At 31.2% G+C, this 15176-nt stretch overlaps 3 protein-coding genes across 4 annotated transcripts in view; 2 read left to right on the top strand and 1 right to left on the bottom strand.

The window, feature by feature from the left end:
* Positions 1–1004, top strand: part of LOC115886783 (sn1-specific diacylglycerol lipase beta-like) — a 39027-nt gene extending 38023 nt beyond the window's left edge. The window contains exons 11-13 of the mRNA XM_030906068.1: positions 92–241; positions 301–413; positions 564–1004. Of these exons, the coding sequence (XP_030761928.1) occupies positions 92–241; positions 301–413; positions 564–735 (435 nt within the window). The 3' untranslated portion in view covers positions 736–1004. The remainder of the gene's footprint in view (positions 1–91; positions 242–300; positions 414–563) is intronic.
* A 1287-nt stretch (positions 1005–2291) lies between these two features.
* Positions 2292–11082, top strand: LOC115886782 (RUS1 family protein C16orf58 homolog). 2 transcript variants are annotated; one of them, XM_030906066.1, is made up of 14 exons: positions 2292–2477; positions 2615–2930; positions 2991–3135; positions 3189–3352; positions 3414–3613; positions 3674–3927; positions 3978–4158; positions 8927–9242; positions 9302–9446; positions 9500–9663; positions 9716–9915; positions 9975–10228; positions 10280–10466; positions 10833–11081. In XM_030906066.1, exons 1-14 carry the CDS (start codon positions 2411–2413, stop codon positions 10907–10909), a joined length of 2670 nt encoding a protein of 889 aa, XP_030761926.1. In that variant the 5' UTR covers positions 2292–2410; the 3' UTR covers positions 10910–11081. The 2 variants fall into 2 exon arrangements, with proteins under 2 accessions (XP_030761926.1, XP_030761927.1); XM_030906067.1 differs by lacking the exon at positions 2292–2477 and having other exon boundaries at positions 2770–2887; positions 10833–11082.
* Positions 11083–11129: 47 nt separating this feature from the next.
* Positions 11130–15175, bottom strand: LOC115886784 (set1/Ash2 histone methyltransferase complex subunit ASH2). The gene is made up of 8 exons (XM_030906070.1): positions 15027–15175; positions 14807–14974; positions 14574–14752; positions 14178–14519; positions 13606–13977; positions 12993–13273; positions 11456–11713; positions 11130–11260 (listed from the first exon to the last, which is right to left on the bottom strand). Exons 1-8 carry the CDS (start codon positions 15044–15046, stop codon positions 11156–11158), a joined length of 1725 nt encoding a protein of 574 aa, XP_030761930.1. The 5' UTR covers positions 15047–15175; the 3' UTR covers positions 11130–11155.
* Position 15176: the final 1 nt, after the last annotated feature.

Below are 15176 nucleotides of genomic sequence, written 5' to 3'. Positions count from 1 at the left end.
ATATAAACTGGAAATTATTTTAAAAAAAGTACACATCGATTATAAACATTATTCTACTGTTATGTAAAGATTTTTTTTATTTCTTTATTAGTATCGAATTTTACTGAATGGTTTTGGTTACGCTTTGTTCGGTGTACCTCCGAGAGACCTGGAATCAACCTGGAGGGACGAAATGATTCCAGAGACTGGAAGAGCTCCTCTTCTGCTATCCAGAAACATTCCAACAGTAGCCGCATCGACAGTAAGAACCTATATACTCCACCAAAATTGGTTTAATCTTATGTTTTCTCTATATTGTAGGAAGCAGCACTCTTATCCAGAGATTTAAGTGTCAGAAGGTTTTCAAAAACGCGCTTGTATCCTGCTGGTAGGATTTTGCACATAGTGAGCAGAAAAAAGTCAAAAACAGACAGGTAAATACAGAGCGCCACTAAGAAATTTGAAAATTTTATAGTAAATAGATATTTTATTATAATTATATTAGGCGTCTGCATTTATTTTTATTTTTAAAGTATTAGTTTTTTAATAAAAACATAATATGATACACCTTCTCAATTCTCTAGAAAAACTGGTAATGGGGCTTCTAACTACGAAATGCGCTGGGCTGCGGCTGAAGACTTCATGGAGCTAAAGGTCATGCCACGCATGTTACTCGACCACTTGCCAGACAACATTTACAATGTGCTAGACACTATTTTAAGAGAACAAAAAGACAATGTTAGTGAAATTATTTAAACGTTAGTTTATTTTTTGTGTATTTGATTGTAATTATCTTGATTTAATCTTCAATCGAATTTGTTTGTCTCTCTAAGAAACTTTTAAATGTACATAACGAATTTTGTTTTAGATTTAAGACCAAATAAGATATTGTAAAAAGGCATTTTAAAGTATTATCGGGTGATATTTTTTATAAACATTCCAAGTAGAGTAGTCTCCTTAAACACATACATATATAAAACCAAATTATATTTATAGAATGAATAAATAAAAACACTGACTGATAAGTATGTTGTTTTATTTGTTGAATTCCTGATTTTGCGTTTTGTTTGGTTATTACTATTATTTTATTAGCGTACAAAACGAAAACAAATAATTTAATACATTTTACATTTATGAAGAACATAATAATTACTGTGATTATACATATTATTGTGATTACATCGCTAACGTAGACAAAACGAAGGTCCTACAAATTGACTGTAAGTTATAAGAATCTTTATCTTTTTAATCTTTTTATGATTTGAATTTTCGTGCTTTATATTTTATAATAGACTCGAAATGTTAATATTTTTGCAAATTCTTGTGAAAATGTGAAGTTTATGTTTTTGTTTTATATTTGAAAAAGTTTTATATTTTTAAGATGTTTCTTGTTGTTCCTATTATTAATATTATAATATACATAATTATTTTTTTGTACCTTTTGAAGAATAATGCTTTTATTTCGTTTACCATAACTGTTTTTTTTATCATCTTTTTTGTTATTTTAATAAGAGAAATACGTTTTCGTTTATTTAACTTTTGTTTTTATATCTGTTATGTCCAGAAATTATTGTTTATTTTACCGATGGAAATAAATTTATTTGATTTTAATAAACGCTTTTTAATTAAACATCCTTGTCTAAAAGGCTACTACAAAATACACAATCCATAAGTAAACCGTCCTCGTCTAAAAGGCCAGTTGACGCAAGCGCGGTAATAAACTCTTATCAAACTTGTTACCGTTTTGCAGTACAGCGTTGACGCGTCTTGCTTTTGTTAGTTTGTCTATGGTTTTAGATTTAAGACCAAATAAGATATTGTAAAAAGGCATTTTAAAGTATTATCGGGTGATATTTTTTATAAACATTCCAAGTAGAGTAGTCTCCTTAAACACATACATATATAAAACCAAATTATATTTATAGAATGAATAAATAAAAACACTGACTGATAAGTATGTTGTTTTATTTCTTTTATCCCTTGTAAAGTGTTTTAATTGGATTAAAAAATTTGAAAACTCTTTTGTTACCGATCCTTTCGCTGCTAGAGAGGAACCCAGAGAACCTCTTTGGGGAACCTACTTTGTTTACGCGAAATCCGAACGGCGTTCAAAGTAGCCGGATGCAACTCAGCACCAAAACTTAAGACCAAAACGCAACCGTTCATTCGTCAATATGATCCTAGCAGATAAGGCCTTTAATTTAGAAAGGAGGCCAATTTCAATATGAACTGTCATTACCAGCCTTATAGTCCTGGCAGCTTAAGCCGCAAAACCAATCAACAAAGAAATAAGAAAAAAATTGTCATCTGTCACCATCAAGCTTATTTATTTTGTTTTGAGTTTTGAACAGTTTATTTGTTTTGATTTCCAAATCTACAATTTTTTGTTAAGTTTAAAAAATTGAGTATGTTTTGATCTTAGGTGTTGATAATGTCTGTAGATTTGTTAGTTTCTGAACAATGTGGTTCTACAGAAGATGTAATTTCGTATATAAATGGTAATATTGCGTTTATTTTTTAAATTTTTTCTACACATGATGTAATTTCCTATATAAACAGTAATAATACGATTACTTTTTAAATTCATAGTTAAGTAGTATCCATATTTTGAAATGATTAATTTAATTATCTTTAGATAACAATGAAATTCGGTCGGTGCATCAAGGTGGAAGTTTTCTCCATAATTTTCGAGGCATAACTGAATTTTTTAAAGAAGTCCTTCTACCATACGGATATCCCGAATCAGTTAGCGAGGATTATTTAGAATACCAAATATGGGACTCCTTGCAAGCCTTTTGCAGTACGATTATAGGAGCTTTCACTACCCGAGCTGTTTTAAAAGGCGTAGGAGTAGGTGACAGTAATGCTAATGCTTTGTCAGCAGCTATTACTTGGATCATGAAAGAAGGTACTGGAATGATTGGTAGGATACTTTTTGCATGGTGGAAAGGGTATAAAAATAATCTTTTACCTTACCTAAAAAAAATATTTTGTTTTGTTTCTGTTTGCAGAAGCGGTTTAGATTGTGACTGCAAGAAATGGAGATTTTTTGCAGACATTTTAAATGACTCAGCAATGCTAATAGAATTAGTTTTACCATTCTTTAAATCATACTCAATGCACATTTTATGTCTTACATCGGGTATGAAATCGATTGTAAGTCAAGAAATTGGAGGATTAAACAGTATCTTTCATGCAAGATATTTCAGGTTGGAATTACGGGTGGAGCAACTAGAGCTTCTATAACCCACCATCAGGCTATTAAAGATAATATGGCAGAAATATCTGCCAAAGATGGCAGCCAGGAAACAGTTGTAAATTTGATTGGTAGTTTTGTCAGCATTTTTCTATTAAATTACTTCACGTCATCTGTGTATGTTAGAACTAAAAAAAAAGATATATACATATCTTAAAATAATATCTAATATTTTCAGATCAGAATGGGCCTTACTCTTATCTCTCATGTGTCTACATCTATACACAAATTATTTAGCAGTAAAAGCACTCATTTTTAAAACTTTTAACAAGCAAAGATTGGCACTAGTATTGAGAACATATTTTACAATTGGTACAGTTTTAAATCCATATAAAATAAATGAAAGAGAAGCAGTTCTGTTAGGACATGGTTTAAAAGGTATTAGAGAATAAAACAATTTATAAAATTGACTTTGTATTAAAAGTAACTTGGTTTCAGTGAAAAGCATATGTGGATTTGATGTAGTACTGTGCCATTCATTGAAGAAGGCTCTGAAATATTATAAGGCTGTTGATGTAAAAGAGCTTTGTGATATATACATGAATAAAAATTATTTACTATTCGTCTGTGGTAAAAATAGAACCATATATGTTTCATTAAAAAATCGGGAAACCACTGAAGATGTCGTAGCAGCGTATTTCCATGCTGTTTGTCTTGGTATAGCGACCAGTATTTACAACACAATTGAATTAGTAAGTAAGTCTAATAAAAAATATATCTTTTAATATCTAAGAACGTTTAGGATATATATTCGAAAAGACAGTTACATCATCCCACTCCTATAACCAGATTGTTCACTTATATGAAATCATATGAAAAATTCCAGAATAATTTTAGAAACATTCCATATCATTATTTGAAAAGTTTTTACGAATTCGTCAATCAAGAAAATGCGATGTTTTTTACTGCTCTACGCATCAACGGTAAGTTTTCAATCTTTGAAAAACAATCAAGTAATTTTTTTTTTCTGCAGGCTGGAGTATGAATTCCCATTGTTTAGAAATTGGAAAATATCGGGTGGATTGGGAAAATAAAAAGCTTTTATAATTTATTTAATATATATTTATTTTTGAATAACTGGATCTATAATTTTTTAAAAGTAAAAAAGATCTATTGTAAAAAGTTTCATTTCAATTATAAAATATTTTTGCAGTTTTAGAAATACGATAATAGTTAATACCTTTTTATGCTTTCAGTAACTTATTTAATCTGCTATCCTGATTTTTTAAATATATTTATTTTAATCCTAAAATTCTTTTGCGAATATTATGATTTTTTTTATAAGAAACTGAAAAAAGTTTTTCAATAAAAATAAATATTTTTTAATTATCTAGAAAAACTGGTATTATAGTAGGGTTTCTAACATGCTTCTAACTACGAAAAGTGTTGGTCTGCCGCAGAAGACTTCATGGAACTTAAAATTTCTCAAAATTTATTTAAATTCAGTCCCTAATTATCTCTGCCTATGGAGTGTAGAGGTAAGGAGAAATAACTCTTACGGGACTTTTATTGAAAAAGTGGTCACAAAATGGGAAGAATAAGGGTTCGCCAAATAACCACAGTGGCGCTAAAAACGCATGATTCTAAAAAATGAGACTACACTATTTACATCTCAACGCGGACAAACAACCTTTTTTGTACACATGTTTACTTCTGGGTACAGTCGACCGAGCCTTCCTCATCCAGCCTATGTTGTCACGTCTTTAATATTATCAATATTTTTTTCTTGTTATACACATATATTGAGATATTAATACTACAGTTTAATAAAGTAGGTTTTAATATTCCATAGATGTATTAAATAGTCCTTATACTACTAAATTATAAGTCGGATACTGTTTAAAAAGGATAAGTTCTTTACAATATGATAACACCGATTAGAGGCGAGGGAGCCTATTCATTCATTTATTACCTTGTAGTACGCGTGGCAAGTGTGCGGTAAAGCTTTGATGCCGCTATGTCCCCGGCTGTATTAACGCATTTTCTTAGTTTGTAGTCCTTAAGTGTTTATTTTATTGACTTTTTCTGTTCAAGAACTATAAAATATGGTTCGCCAGTGCCAAATTTGCAAGAAATTTGACTTAAATAATCCATTTAAGTCTTGAAACGACTTTCGACCGGTAGACAACTCTCAATTTGCCCATTGGGAGCCAGTGGCGTTGTTGTAGAAAGGCGCTTATTTAGATAATATTTTAGTAAAATGTAAAATCTGAATTTTTTCTCATTACATTATTTACTTACTTACATTGTAACAAAGTCATAATTATAACCCTGTTAATAATTAATAATGATTTTATTAAAAATATGGTTTATTCTAAAATTATCTTGAGCATATAAAATAACATACAAGAATTTTAAATTGATATTACATTATGAAACAATATTTTTTAATATACCGGGTCGTCTCAAAAGTGGCTCACCCCCTATAACTTTTTTATTTTTTCAGATAAAAAAAACAGATTTGTATGTTATAGGTATATGACATAAATTAGGATTTATTGATGTATTCAGTTGTTTTTGGTCTCTTCCTGTTTCACCGAAATGATTACATCTTTTTATTTTTAAAGGCAACCTCGGTATATTGCTACTTTATTCGATAAAAAATGACACTCTGAATAGAATGACATATCATATGTCAACTTTTGACATTGTCGCTGAAAAACAAATCGTATTTTAAATTTCAATCCAGGGTGCCATGGTGTTGTTAAAAACACTAAGTTTTAATCAAGGAGCCTTGGAAAAATAGTTTTGATCGTCTAATAGGTTTCGTGTCTTGTCTAAGTCGGTTAAAATATGTACAAATCGTATTTTTAATCATACATATGTCAATTTTTTCAAATGGAACAAGGGTGACTCATTAGCATATTTGGAAAAAGCATTTTTTTATGAATATATGATACCACACACTTGGTATTTCGAGTCAAATTGTCGCTATGAACCGCGTGTTACAATTACAATTAAACCATATGCGAAAATGTCAAAAGTTGAACCATATGATATGTCATTCTATTCAGAGTGTCATTTTCTATCGAATAAAGTAGAAATATACCGAGGGTGCCGTTTAAAAATTAAAAGTTATAGTCATTTCCGGTGAAACAGGAAGTCAATCAATCCTAATTTATTTCATATACTAACATACTAAATCTTGTTTTTTATTTGAAAATATAAAAAAATTATGAGGATGAGCCACTTTTGAGACGCACCCGGTATAATAAAGACAGTACCGAGTTAAATAAATGTAGTTTTATTTTATCCACTTCCTATCACCTTCCTTGCTTTAATGGAACCGATTTATGTTTTCTCTAATTTACATAATAAGACATCACTTAACCAGAAAAAAATTACAACAATCATATTTTTTTCTCTCTCCTGTCGCCGATTCTATTATATCTGTGGAATAGATCCTGTTTTGATTAATATTAGGGGTTGTAAATGTTTGACTAAAATTAATAATTTATTATTAATTTCAAAAATTACCTAATTTCGATTATAAAATTTCTTCTATAACGTGTATTTTATTATTTTTATCCTTTTTGGACTCTAAGATGTTTTTTCTAAACTTTTATTTAAAAAACCTGTTCTAAATCTTAATAAAATATAAAAAAGTTTAAATACGATATATTTTTAATTTAATTATAGCTTCATTAAAATAAAAAAATTACCCGGCTATGATACAGAGAGTTCAGGTGTACTTGAGAAACGAAAGACAGTGTTGTGTTTCTCGGCAGAGTCGTCAGGGAACGACCGTTACGACAGAGACAACCTATCTATCGCTCGTGTCGCACTCGTTATAACCTAAAACAATAACAAGACAGTGTCTGACCGCATGTTCCAGCTATTTATGAATGAGATGCTCAGTCTATATTTTATTTTAAGTCTATGGCTCGACCGCTCGACCCTCTCCATCATCTCTCCATCCTTTGTTACCAGTTGCCATGTGAGTTGCCACGCGTGTTACCTCCAGGGGGGTGACAGTAAACCGGAAAATTGGAAACAGTTGTGGCGCGGTTCTACCCATGTTCTACCCAGGCAGAAAATGGCCTTCTAGACTGTCCTAGACAAAAATCTGAATATTTCTATATGATTTCTGTCAATTTCTGCTACGGAACATTTTTATGCACGTCGGCGTCCTGTTCTTTTGTCTTTTGTCTGTGTGTCAGCGTCAGCTCCCGAGGCCTCTGGCAACATACTATCTGGCAAAGTCGGGCGCCATTTTAATTTTTGCCGTTTAGATTTGATTGGAAGTTTGTTTCTGATATTTCGGCTGAAATTTATAAGTACAAAGATGTTTTTTGATATAAAGTTCCTTGTTAACACTTTAATAAAGTATATATGATATTAATTACATGAAGAAAATGATGAAATCGACGTTTCTGCGTGTAATAGGTATGGGCCATATTATATGTAAAAATAGATAATATGTTAACTGTTTTTATATTTTTTTAGCTTTAAACCCAAGGATTTTGGGATATTCTTTGCCAAGGATTTTTCCGTATCTCTCCTTTAAAGACTGATCGGTGATTTGAAAGCAATTGAAAGCAAGTTATACAAGGTAAATTATGATTATTGAACTATTATTAGCCTATATTAATTTTCTACAAGATGAACAGAAATGCGTGATTACATATCACATAGGTACCTATTATGTATTTTCATAGCAATAATGCTATAAATCTATGTATGTAGATTATTTTTAAAATACAAATGAGGTATTAGATGTATATGTATTATATTTTTTATTCATTTTATTTTCATTCAAGTCCTGTTTGATTTAATTCACAAAAGTCTTATGTACCTATATTTATGTTTTTTACATATTTTTTTTGATTCCAGGTTTTGTGTGGGTTCCTGGTTACCTTTTTCCTGCTTCCAGTTATTCAGTTTTATGCCCGTGAAGCTGTGAAAACATTTATTTATCTTCAAGTTTCTGTAAGTCAATGCACTTAATTCACTTTAACACAGCATCTCTGATATTATTTAAATATTTGATATTGATACAGTAGTTTATTGGTTTATAGCTCTTTAATTGTGTTGATTTGCATATTTACATTGTTCTAAATTCCAAATAAATATTTTTGAGTAATTTTGTTGTATTATTTAGTACTAGAAAGAGTAAAAAGTATATTAACCCTCATTTAAACCTCCTGAACAGCCCGCCATTAAAAACCGGAAACGGAAATAAATTTCATAAAATTGAAATTGTCATGTCTATGTCATGTCAAATGTCCCAGCCGCCATATCTAAAAATTAGTTACCCAGGCAGCCACGCTGTTTCCATAATTTAACATTGACTTGACACTTCTTGTATTTATTATTTTATGGTTACCTCTACCTAACACAGGTCTTAACATGCAACTCACTACCCATACTCAACCGTTCAGGCGTTGAGATAGTCCTAGCAGCTTAAGACCTTAAATTAAAAAAGAAGAACATTTAATGAACTGTCACTGTCAAGGTTATTTATTTTTGTTTTGATTTTCAAATTACAACCGTGTTACAACGTTCATAATTTTTGTTAAGTTTAAGAAATTGAATATGTTTAGATAATGTCTGTAGATTTATTAATTTCTGAACAATGTGGCTCTACACATAATGTAATTTCATATATAAACGGTAATAATACGATTATTTTTTAAAATTCATAATTAAATAGTATCCATATTTTGAAGTGATTAATTTAAATATCTTTAGATAACAATGAAATTCGGTCGGTGCACCAAGGTAGAAGTTTTCTGCATAATTTTCGAGGCATAATTGATTTTTTTAAAGAAGTCCTTCTGCCATATGGATATCCCGAATCAGTTAGTGAAGATTATTTAGAATATCAAATATGGGACACCTTGCAAGCCTTTTGCAGTACAATTATAGGAGCTTTCACTACCCGAGCTGTATTAAAAGGTGTAGGGGTAGGTGACAGTGATGCTAATGCTCTGTCTGCGACTATTACTTGGATCTTAAAAGAAGGTACCGGAATGATCGGTAGGATACTTTTTGCATGGTGGAAAGGGTATAAAAGCAATCTTGTAATTTATCTAAAAAAATGTGTTGTTTTGTTTCTATTTACAGAAGCGGGTTAGATTGTGACTGCAAGAAATGGAGATTTTTTGCAGACATTTTAAACGACTCAGCAATGCTAATAGAATTAGTTTTACCATTCTTCAAATCATACTCAATGTACATTTTGTGTCTTACGTCAGGTATGAAATCAATTGTAAGTCAAGAAATTGGAGGGTTAAACTGTATATTTCATGCAAGATATTTTAGGTTGGAATCACGGGTGGAGCAACTAGAGCTTCTATAACCCACCATCAAGCTATTAAAGATAATATGGCAGAAATATCTGCCAAGGACGGCAGCCAGGAAACCGTTGTGAATTTAATTGGTAGTGTTACCAGCATTTTTCTATTAAATTACTTCACGTCATCTCTGTATGTTAGAACAAAAGAAATATATATGTTTTAAAATACTTAATGTTTTCAGATTAAAATGGGCCCTAATCTTATCTCTCATGTGTTTACATCTGTACACAAATTATTTAGCAGTAAAAACACTAATTTTTAAAACTTTTAACAAGCAAAGAATAGCACTAGTATTGAAAACATATTTTACAATAGGTACAGTTTTAAATCCATGTAAAATAAATGAAAGGGAAGCAGTTTTATTAGGACAAGGATTAAAAGGTATTATAGAACAAAGCACATTAAAAAATTCACTTGATATTAAAATAACTTGGTTTCAGTGAAAAGCATATGTGGATTTGATGTAGTACTATGTCATTCGTTGAAGGAAGCTCTGAAATATTATAAGGCTGTTGAGGTAAAGAACCTGTGCAATATATACATGGATAAAAAGTATTTACTATTAGTCTGTAGTAAAAATAAAACGATTTATGTTTCGTTAAAAAATCGAGAAACTGCCGCAGATGTGGTAGCAGCGTATTTCCACGCGGTTTATCTTGGTATAGCAACCAGTATTTACAACAAAATTGAATTAGTAAGTTAAAACTAATAAAGAAAATATATTTTAATATCTAAGAATTTGTAGGATATATATTCAAAAAGACAGGTACATCATCCCACCTCTATAACAACATTGTTCACTTTTATGGAATCTTACGAAAAATTCCAGAACAATCGTAAAATATATATTCCCCCGCTTAATTATTTCAAAGGTTTTTACAACTTGGCCAATTCAGAAACTGAGAAGTTTTTTACTGCCCTTCGCAGAAATGGTAGGTCTAAAGGCCCCCATATATCTCAGTTATTTTGCTTGGTTTTAATGGTGCAGTTAAAAAGGCGCAAGTAGAAAGAACCGGCAAGCAACCTCCACACATTGTCTCGCGTTTTGTCTTTTGTCCAGTTTATTTAATCGTGTCATAGACAAGAACGATGGATTCGAGAAAGAGATAGCTAACAGTGGCGGCATTAATTGCTATAAAAAGCAAGCCTAAAAAAAGTGGGCGAGCACCTTAAAGAGTCAATTTTCCTCTTTACACTTGGTGAAGACAAATATTGAACGAACGGGCAAAATAACCAAAGTATATGGGGAGCTTCAAATCTTTGTAAAACAATTGAGTAAAACCATTTTTTTTCTATAGGCTGGAGTATAAATTCCCACTGTTTAGCAATTGGAAAATATAGAGTGGATTGGGAAAATAATAAAAAACTTCCCTAAAATTATTTTATAATTTTTATACGTTTATTATTTAGAAATAAGTTTCTATTTTTTATAAGTAAAAAGATCTATTGTAAAAGTATCTTCAAAAAAGCAAGTGAGAAAAACAAAAATAGTTAATAACTTTTTTGCTTTCAGTAATTTATTTAACCTGCTATTCTTATTTTATTTTTAAAAATATTTATTTTAATCTTTTGAGAAAAAAATTATATTTTTTTTATAAGAAACTGAAAAAGCTTATTAATGTCAAAGCACGAAGCTGTCCAAGCGAAGGCGTCCTTCATTTTCTGTAAGAAACATTAGATCGGCCATTGTTTGTTCACAAATTGCTTCTTCTCCTTTTTCAGACATCTAAAAAAAAAACATTAATTAACAATATACAGGGTCACCCAGTCTCAAAAACCACTTGAAAAGTTGACCTTTTCGGAGACATTGAGCAAAAAATATACACCATTTAAAAATACAGTTTTTGTTTAAAAATATATTTAAATCACACTGTATACATCTAGGTTACCCTGTATAATATTTATCTTATAAAATTCTTACCGGTCTCCAATTATATTCATTTGTGGAAGGTGGATACTTAAAATTGGGTCCAAAATTTACAGATACAGTTACGTTTCTATGCAAAGATAGAGTAGGATAATAAGACCCTTGGTATAGCTCTTCAAATGCCACTCCCTGGCATTCGCCATTTTTAAAATGGACAATCTTACTTTTAGGCAATGGAATTAAAGTTTTTAGTCTTTCTTGGACGTTATCCTTTTCCTCGTAGTACAGATGACTTTTAAATTTAACTAGAGGCTAAAAGAAATATTTAAGGATAATAATCAATAATAATCAATGACAGAGTATCTGTTATACAGAAGTGGCAGTAAACGTCGGCTTCTTTAAAGTATCTAACTCAATTTTTTGACAAAACATAAAAAAAAAGAAATTAAACTCACTGGTACAGTGAAAAAAATTCTAGAATTTTACTCTACTCAAAGAAATTTTTAAAAACACTGAGAAAAATAATTTCCGTATATACAGGGTGTCAAAAAGATTGTGTACTAAATTTCAGTGGACGATTCTACTGATAAAAAAACAAAGTTCCTATAAATATACAGGTTGTTAATTATTCGCGGCAAGAGCTTTATGGTTGAAATATGGCAACCTCGGCCCGCTCGTCGACAGACTACGCGACGGGACGAGTCAGCAGAAAACCCTATAAGTGCATGCGTTCTCAATAGGCAGTGTTGCCATTCTGTTCCTCTATAAGTAACTGTCCAGTTAACAACCTGTATAGTCAATAGGTTAAGTATGAGTGGCTCATAGAACCAGACTTCGCCTTTTAATAAGGGAATATGTATGTATTTCTGTTTTTAATAAAGTTCTTTATTATTATTATTATTATTAATATATGCCTTCAAATAGTTTCTTCTGGAAGCATTTGAACGCAGAAGGTGTAAGGTATACATTGGTATACATAAGGTAATCATTGAGGAATATTGTAGATTGTATTGAGATATACCCGGCATATTCCTGCTATTTTTTATGCGGTATTATATTTTTTATTGTATGCCGAATTTAATAACATATTATTAAAATTTGTTGGAGTACCTTAAATTAACAAAGTATACTGGTCTATATAGCGGATATAATGGTTTGTACCCAAATTAAATATACCCTGTATTTGCATTGTGTGAAAGACCTTGGGTATTTACCCAAATTTCAATATGCCGGGTGTTTATCACTATATTTAAGTGATAGCTGTAAGGGCTGTAAAAACTATCAAGGGATGTAACTTCCTCTGAAAGCATTTTATGACATATGTTCCTAGGAACTTTTTCTTTTTTTTATCTGTAGAACAAGTTTGGTACACTATTTTTTGACATCTTGTAGGATGTGATGATTTTGTAACGCATTTTATTGTGAAGTTTTATTTTTTACTAATTATTGTAAATACTAATTTAAAAAACAGCAATTTAAATAATCTTAAAATTTGATCCACTAAAAAACGCCCGTGTCGCTTCTATACAGCTAGGTAATTCTGTACCTATAATACAGAGTAAAAAAAATGAAAAATATTACTTAAACTTACCCTATCCTTGTAAGTATTCGGTACAAGTTTTGTTGTATTATTCTGTGGTAAAATTATCATGAAACCCACTGTATCTCCTTCGCCGTAACCTTTACCATAGCGTTTACCGTGCGATTCGTGAAACTTTGTGCCTTTTTTCGATCTCCACGAGTACCCGAACTTATCGTACCCCAGAGGCGCTTGCAAATTAGCGTAATCCTGACCCCAGCCCAGTCTTGTAGCCGAGCCTTCAGGCATCTCTTCTATTGTCGCTTCCCAGTACCAACATCCTTTTGTAACACCTGTTTGAAAAAAGTAATTTTTGAACAGTTTATAACAAAGACTAATAAGGACACATAACGCGCATATACAGGCTGGAGCAAAATTTGTGAAATTATAGGACGTTATTATTTTGTGCCAAACAAAGGACAATTTTAGCGATTTTTATGTGTGTTGTAAACTTTATTATAATGGTGATTTGTTCAGCTTTCACCTTGTAAAAACCGCAGCGAGAAGATAGAAGAAAACACATTTCTAGGTAATTAAACAAAAAATTAATTTTGTGCACTCCACCTGTTATTGGTCCTTGTATTCTTTAGTCATTGGTTTATAGCTTGTTTTATGCATAACTTACAATGTGTAGCCCTAATAGTGGAGTAACCCTTCTCTCCTGTTGTCGCCAGACGATCTTCTGATACCTTCAATTGAGGAGCTCGATCATGCAAAGCTAGAAGTACTGTACTTGGTATGGATGTCCGGTATAACCATCCCGGAATAGGCTTTCCAGCCCAATCTGAACTTTCGTCGAACTCCTGTCGAAATGGGGCGTGTGGATCTGGTTCTGCCAGCAAATACCTGTATCCATCTTTGTTAAATGGGTGATCGAGTGGATAGCCGTGAGCTGGTAATTTGGGAGTGGATAGATCTAAGCTTCGGCTCTTTTTACCTGGACCACCCAATTCGCCAGGGAATTTTCTTTTTGTATTCCTAGACTTTATCCCTGAAGCTTGAAAGATAAAATTTTATAGTATATAGTAGACATATAATGTAAAATACATTTAAAAATAATCACAATTGTTAATTTTACTTACGTGGTGGTCGATTTACAACTTTTATTTTAGCCATTGTATTAATAAAACGCCAATAAAAATAACAAATGAATAACACAAACTAAGCCTACATGATGACAAATATAATTTGACATACCATGTTGAATGCCCATTTCAGTAACTTTTAATGTTCCACCTTTTATCATTGCATCATAATTTGGTTTAATATGAGTCAAATCAGTATTTATCAGGCCATACATATGTCCTTCGGGACTGTCCTCATACACAAATATCACACGAATATCCTTAATCAATGTTTTGGTTACTGTAATATGCCAGGACTGAGTCACTCTCCTTGAAGTTGTTGTCAGTGCTTCCCAGTGATACTCAATGTAAGGAATAATTTCTTTATCTTTATTAAACATGTATTTTTTAGTTCCGTCTTTTGCACTGGCCTGCTGTAGATTGGCTATTGCAGTTATACACATTTGAGTTATTTCTAAAATATAATCAATGGAAAAGGGATTACAAGAGAGAAAGTCTTAATACTAACGCGCTTGGCTTTTTCTGAATGTTTCTAGACCTGTGGTTGAACAATTTTTACAATGAAAGATATAATTTGAAAGAAAAGGTACAAGTTTCCCCAACTGGTAACCTATGCATGATTCATGATACCATTTAGAACAATTTGCACACAAAAGCTCCACAATATTAAGATTCCTGTCTTTTCCACTAAAAAGGAAAGAAAAAACATACTTTTTAAGAAAAAATAACAAACTTTATTACCAATAGCAGTGTCCCTGCTCATTCATTTTATCTCTTTTTTCATCATCAGTAGATTTAATGCCGTTATCTGTTACGTTGGATAACATAGTTTCGCTATCAGTCTCGCTATTTTGAGGTCTATCGTCTATATCTAGTTGAGTTGAAGATTCAGTCTCATTACCATTTTTACTAAAAACATATTTAAACTACCAATACGAAATAATATATTTATTACTGGTACCTAAAATTATCCTCGGACATTGTTCAGTATAAAGATAAAGGTATATAAAGCTTTTGGGAAAAAAAGATGTAAATATTTATTGTAAATTCTAGTTGGTGATTTTAAACTTTCCAATAAAGTTTCCAATACATTGTTATAAAAATAAAAGGG

This window comes from Sitophilus oryzae, unplaced genomic scaffold (genome assembly GCF_002938485.1).
Source record: "Sitophilus oryzae breed Bouriz unplaced genomic scaffold, Soryzae_2.0 scaffold_496_pilon_pilon, whole genome shotgun sequence".
In the NCBI taxonomy this organism is placed as follows: domain Eukaryota; kingdom Metazoa; phylum Arthropoda; class Insecta; order Coleoptera; family Curculionidae; genus Sitophilus; species Sitophilus oryzae.
The sequence above is the reverse complement of the archived record's forward strand: the minus strand, read 5'-3'. Positions and strand labels throughout refer to the sequence as shown.

Excerpts from the sequence above, each read along its gene's own strand:
- LOC115886782 (XM_030906066.1), top strand. The coding sequence starts at position 2,411 with ATGTCTGTAGATTTGTTAGTTTCTGAACAATGTGGTTCTACAGAAGAT. Across the intron at positions 3,353-3,413 it reads AATTACTTCACGTCATCTGT|ATCAGAATGGGCCTTACTCT; the intron begins GTATGTTAGAAC and ends TAATATTTTCAG. Across the intron at positions 3,614-3,673 it reads GTTAGGACATGGTTTAAAAG|TGAAAAGCATATGTGGATTT; the intron begins GTATTAGAGAAT and ends ACTTGGTTTCAG.
- LOC115886784 (XM_030906070.1), bottom strand. The coding sequence starts at position 15,046 with ATGTCCGAGGATAATTTTAG. Across the intron at positions 13,274-13,605 it reads CACTATTAGGGCTACACATT|GTGTTACAAAAGGATGTTGG; the intron begins GTAAGTTATGCA and ends TTTTTCAAACAG. Across the intron at positions 11,714-12,992 it reads CGAATACTTACAAGGATAGG|CCTCTAGTTAAATTTAAAAG; the intron begins GTAAGTTTAAGT and ends TATTTCTTTTAG.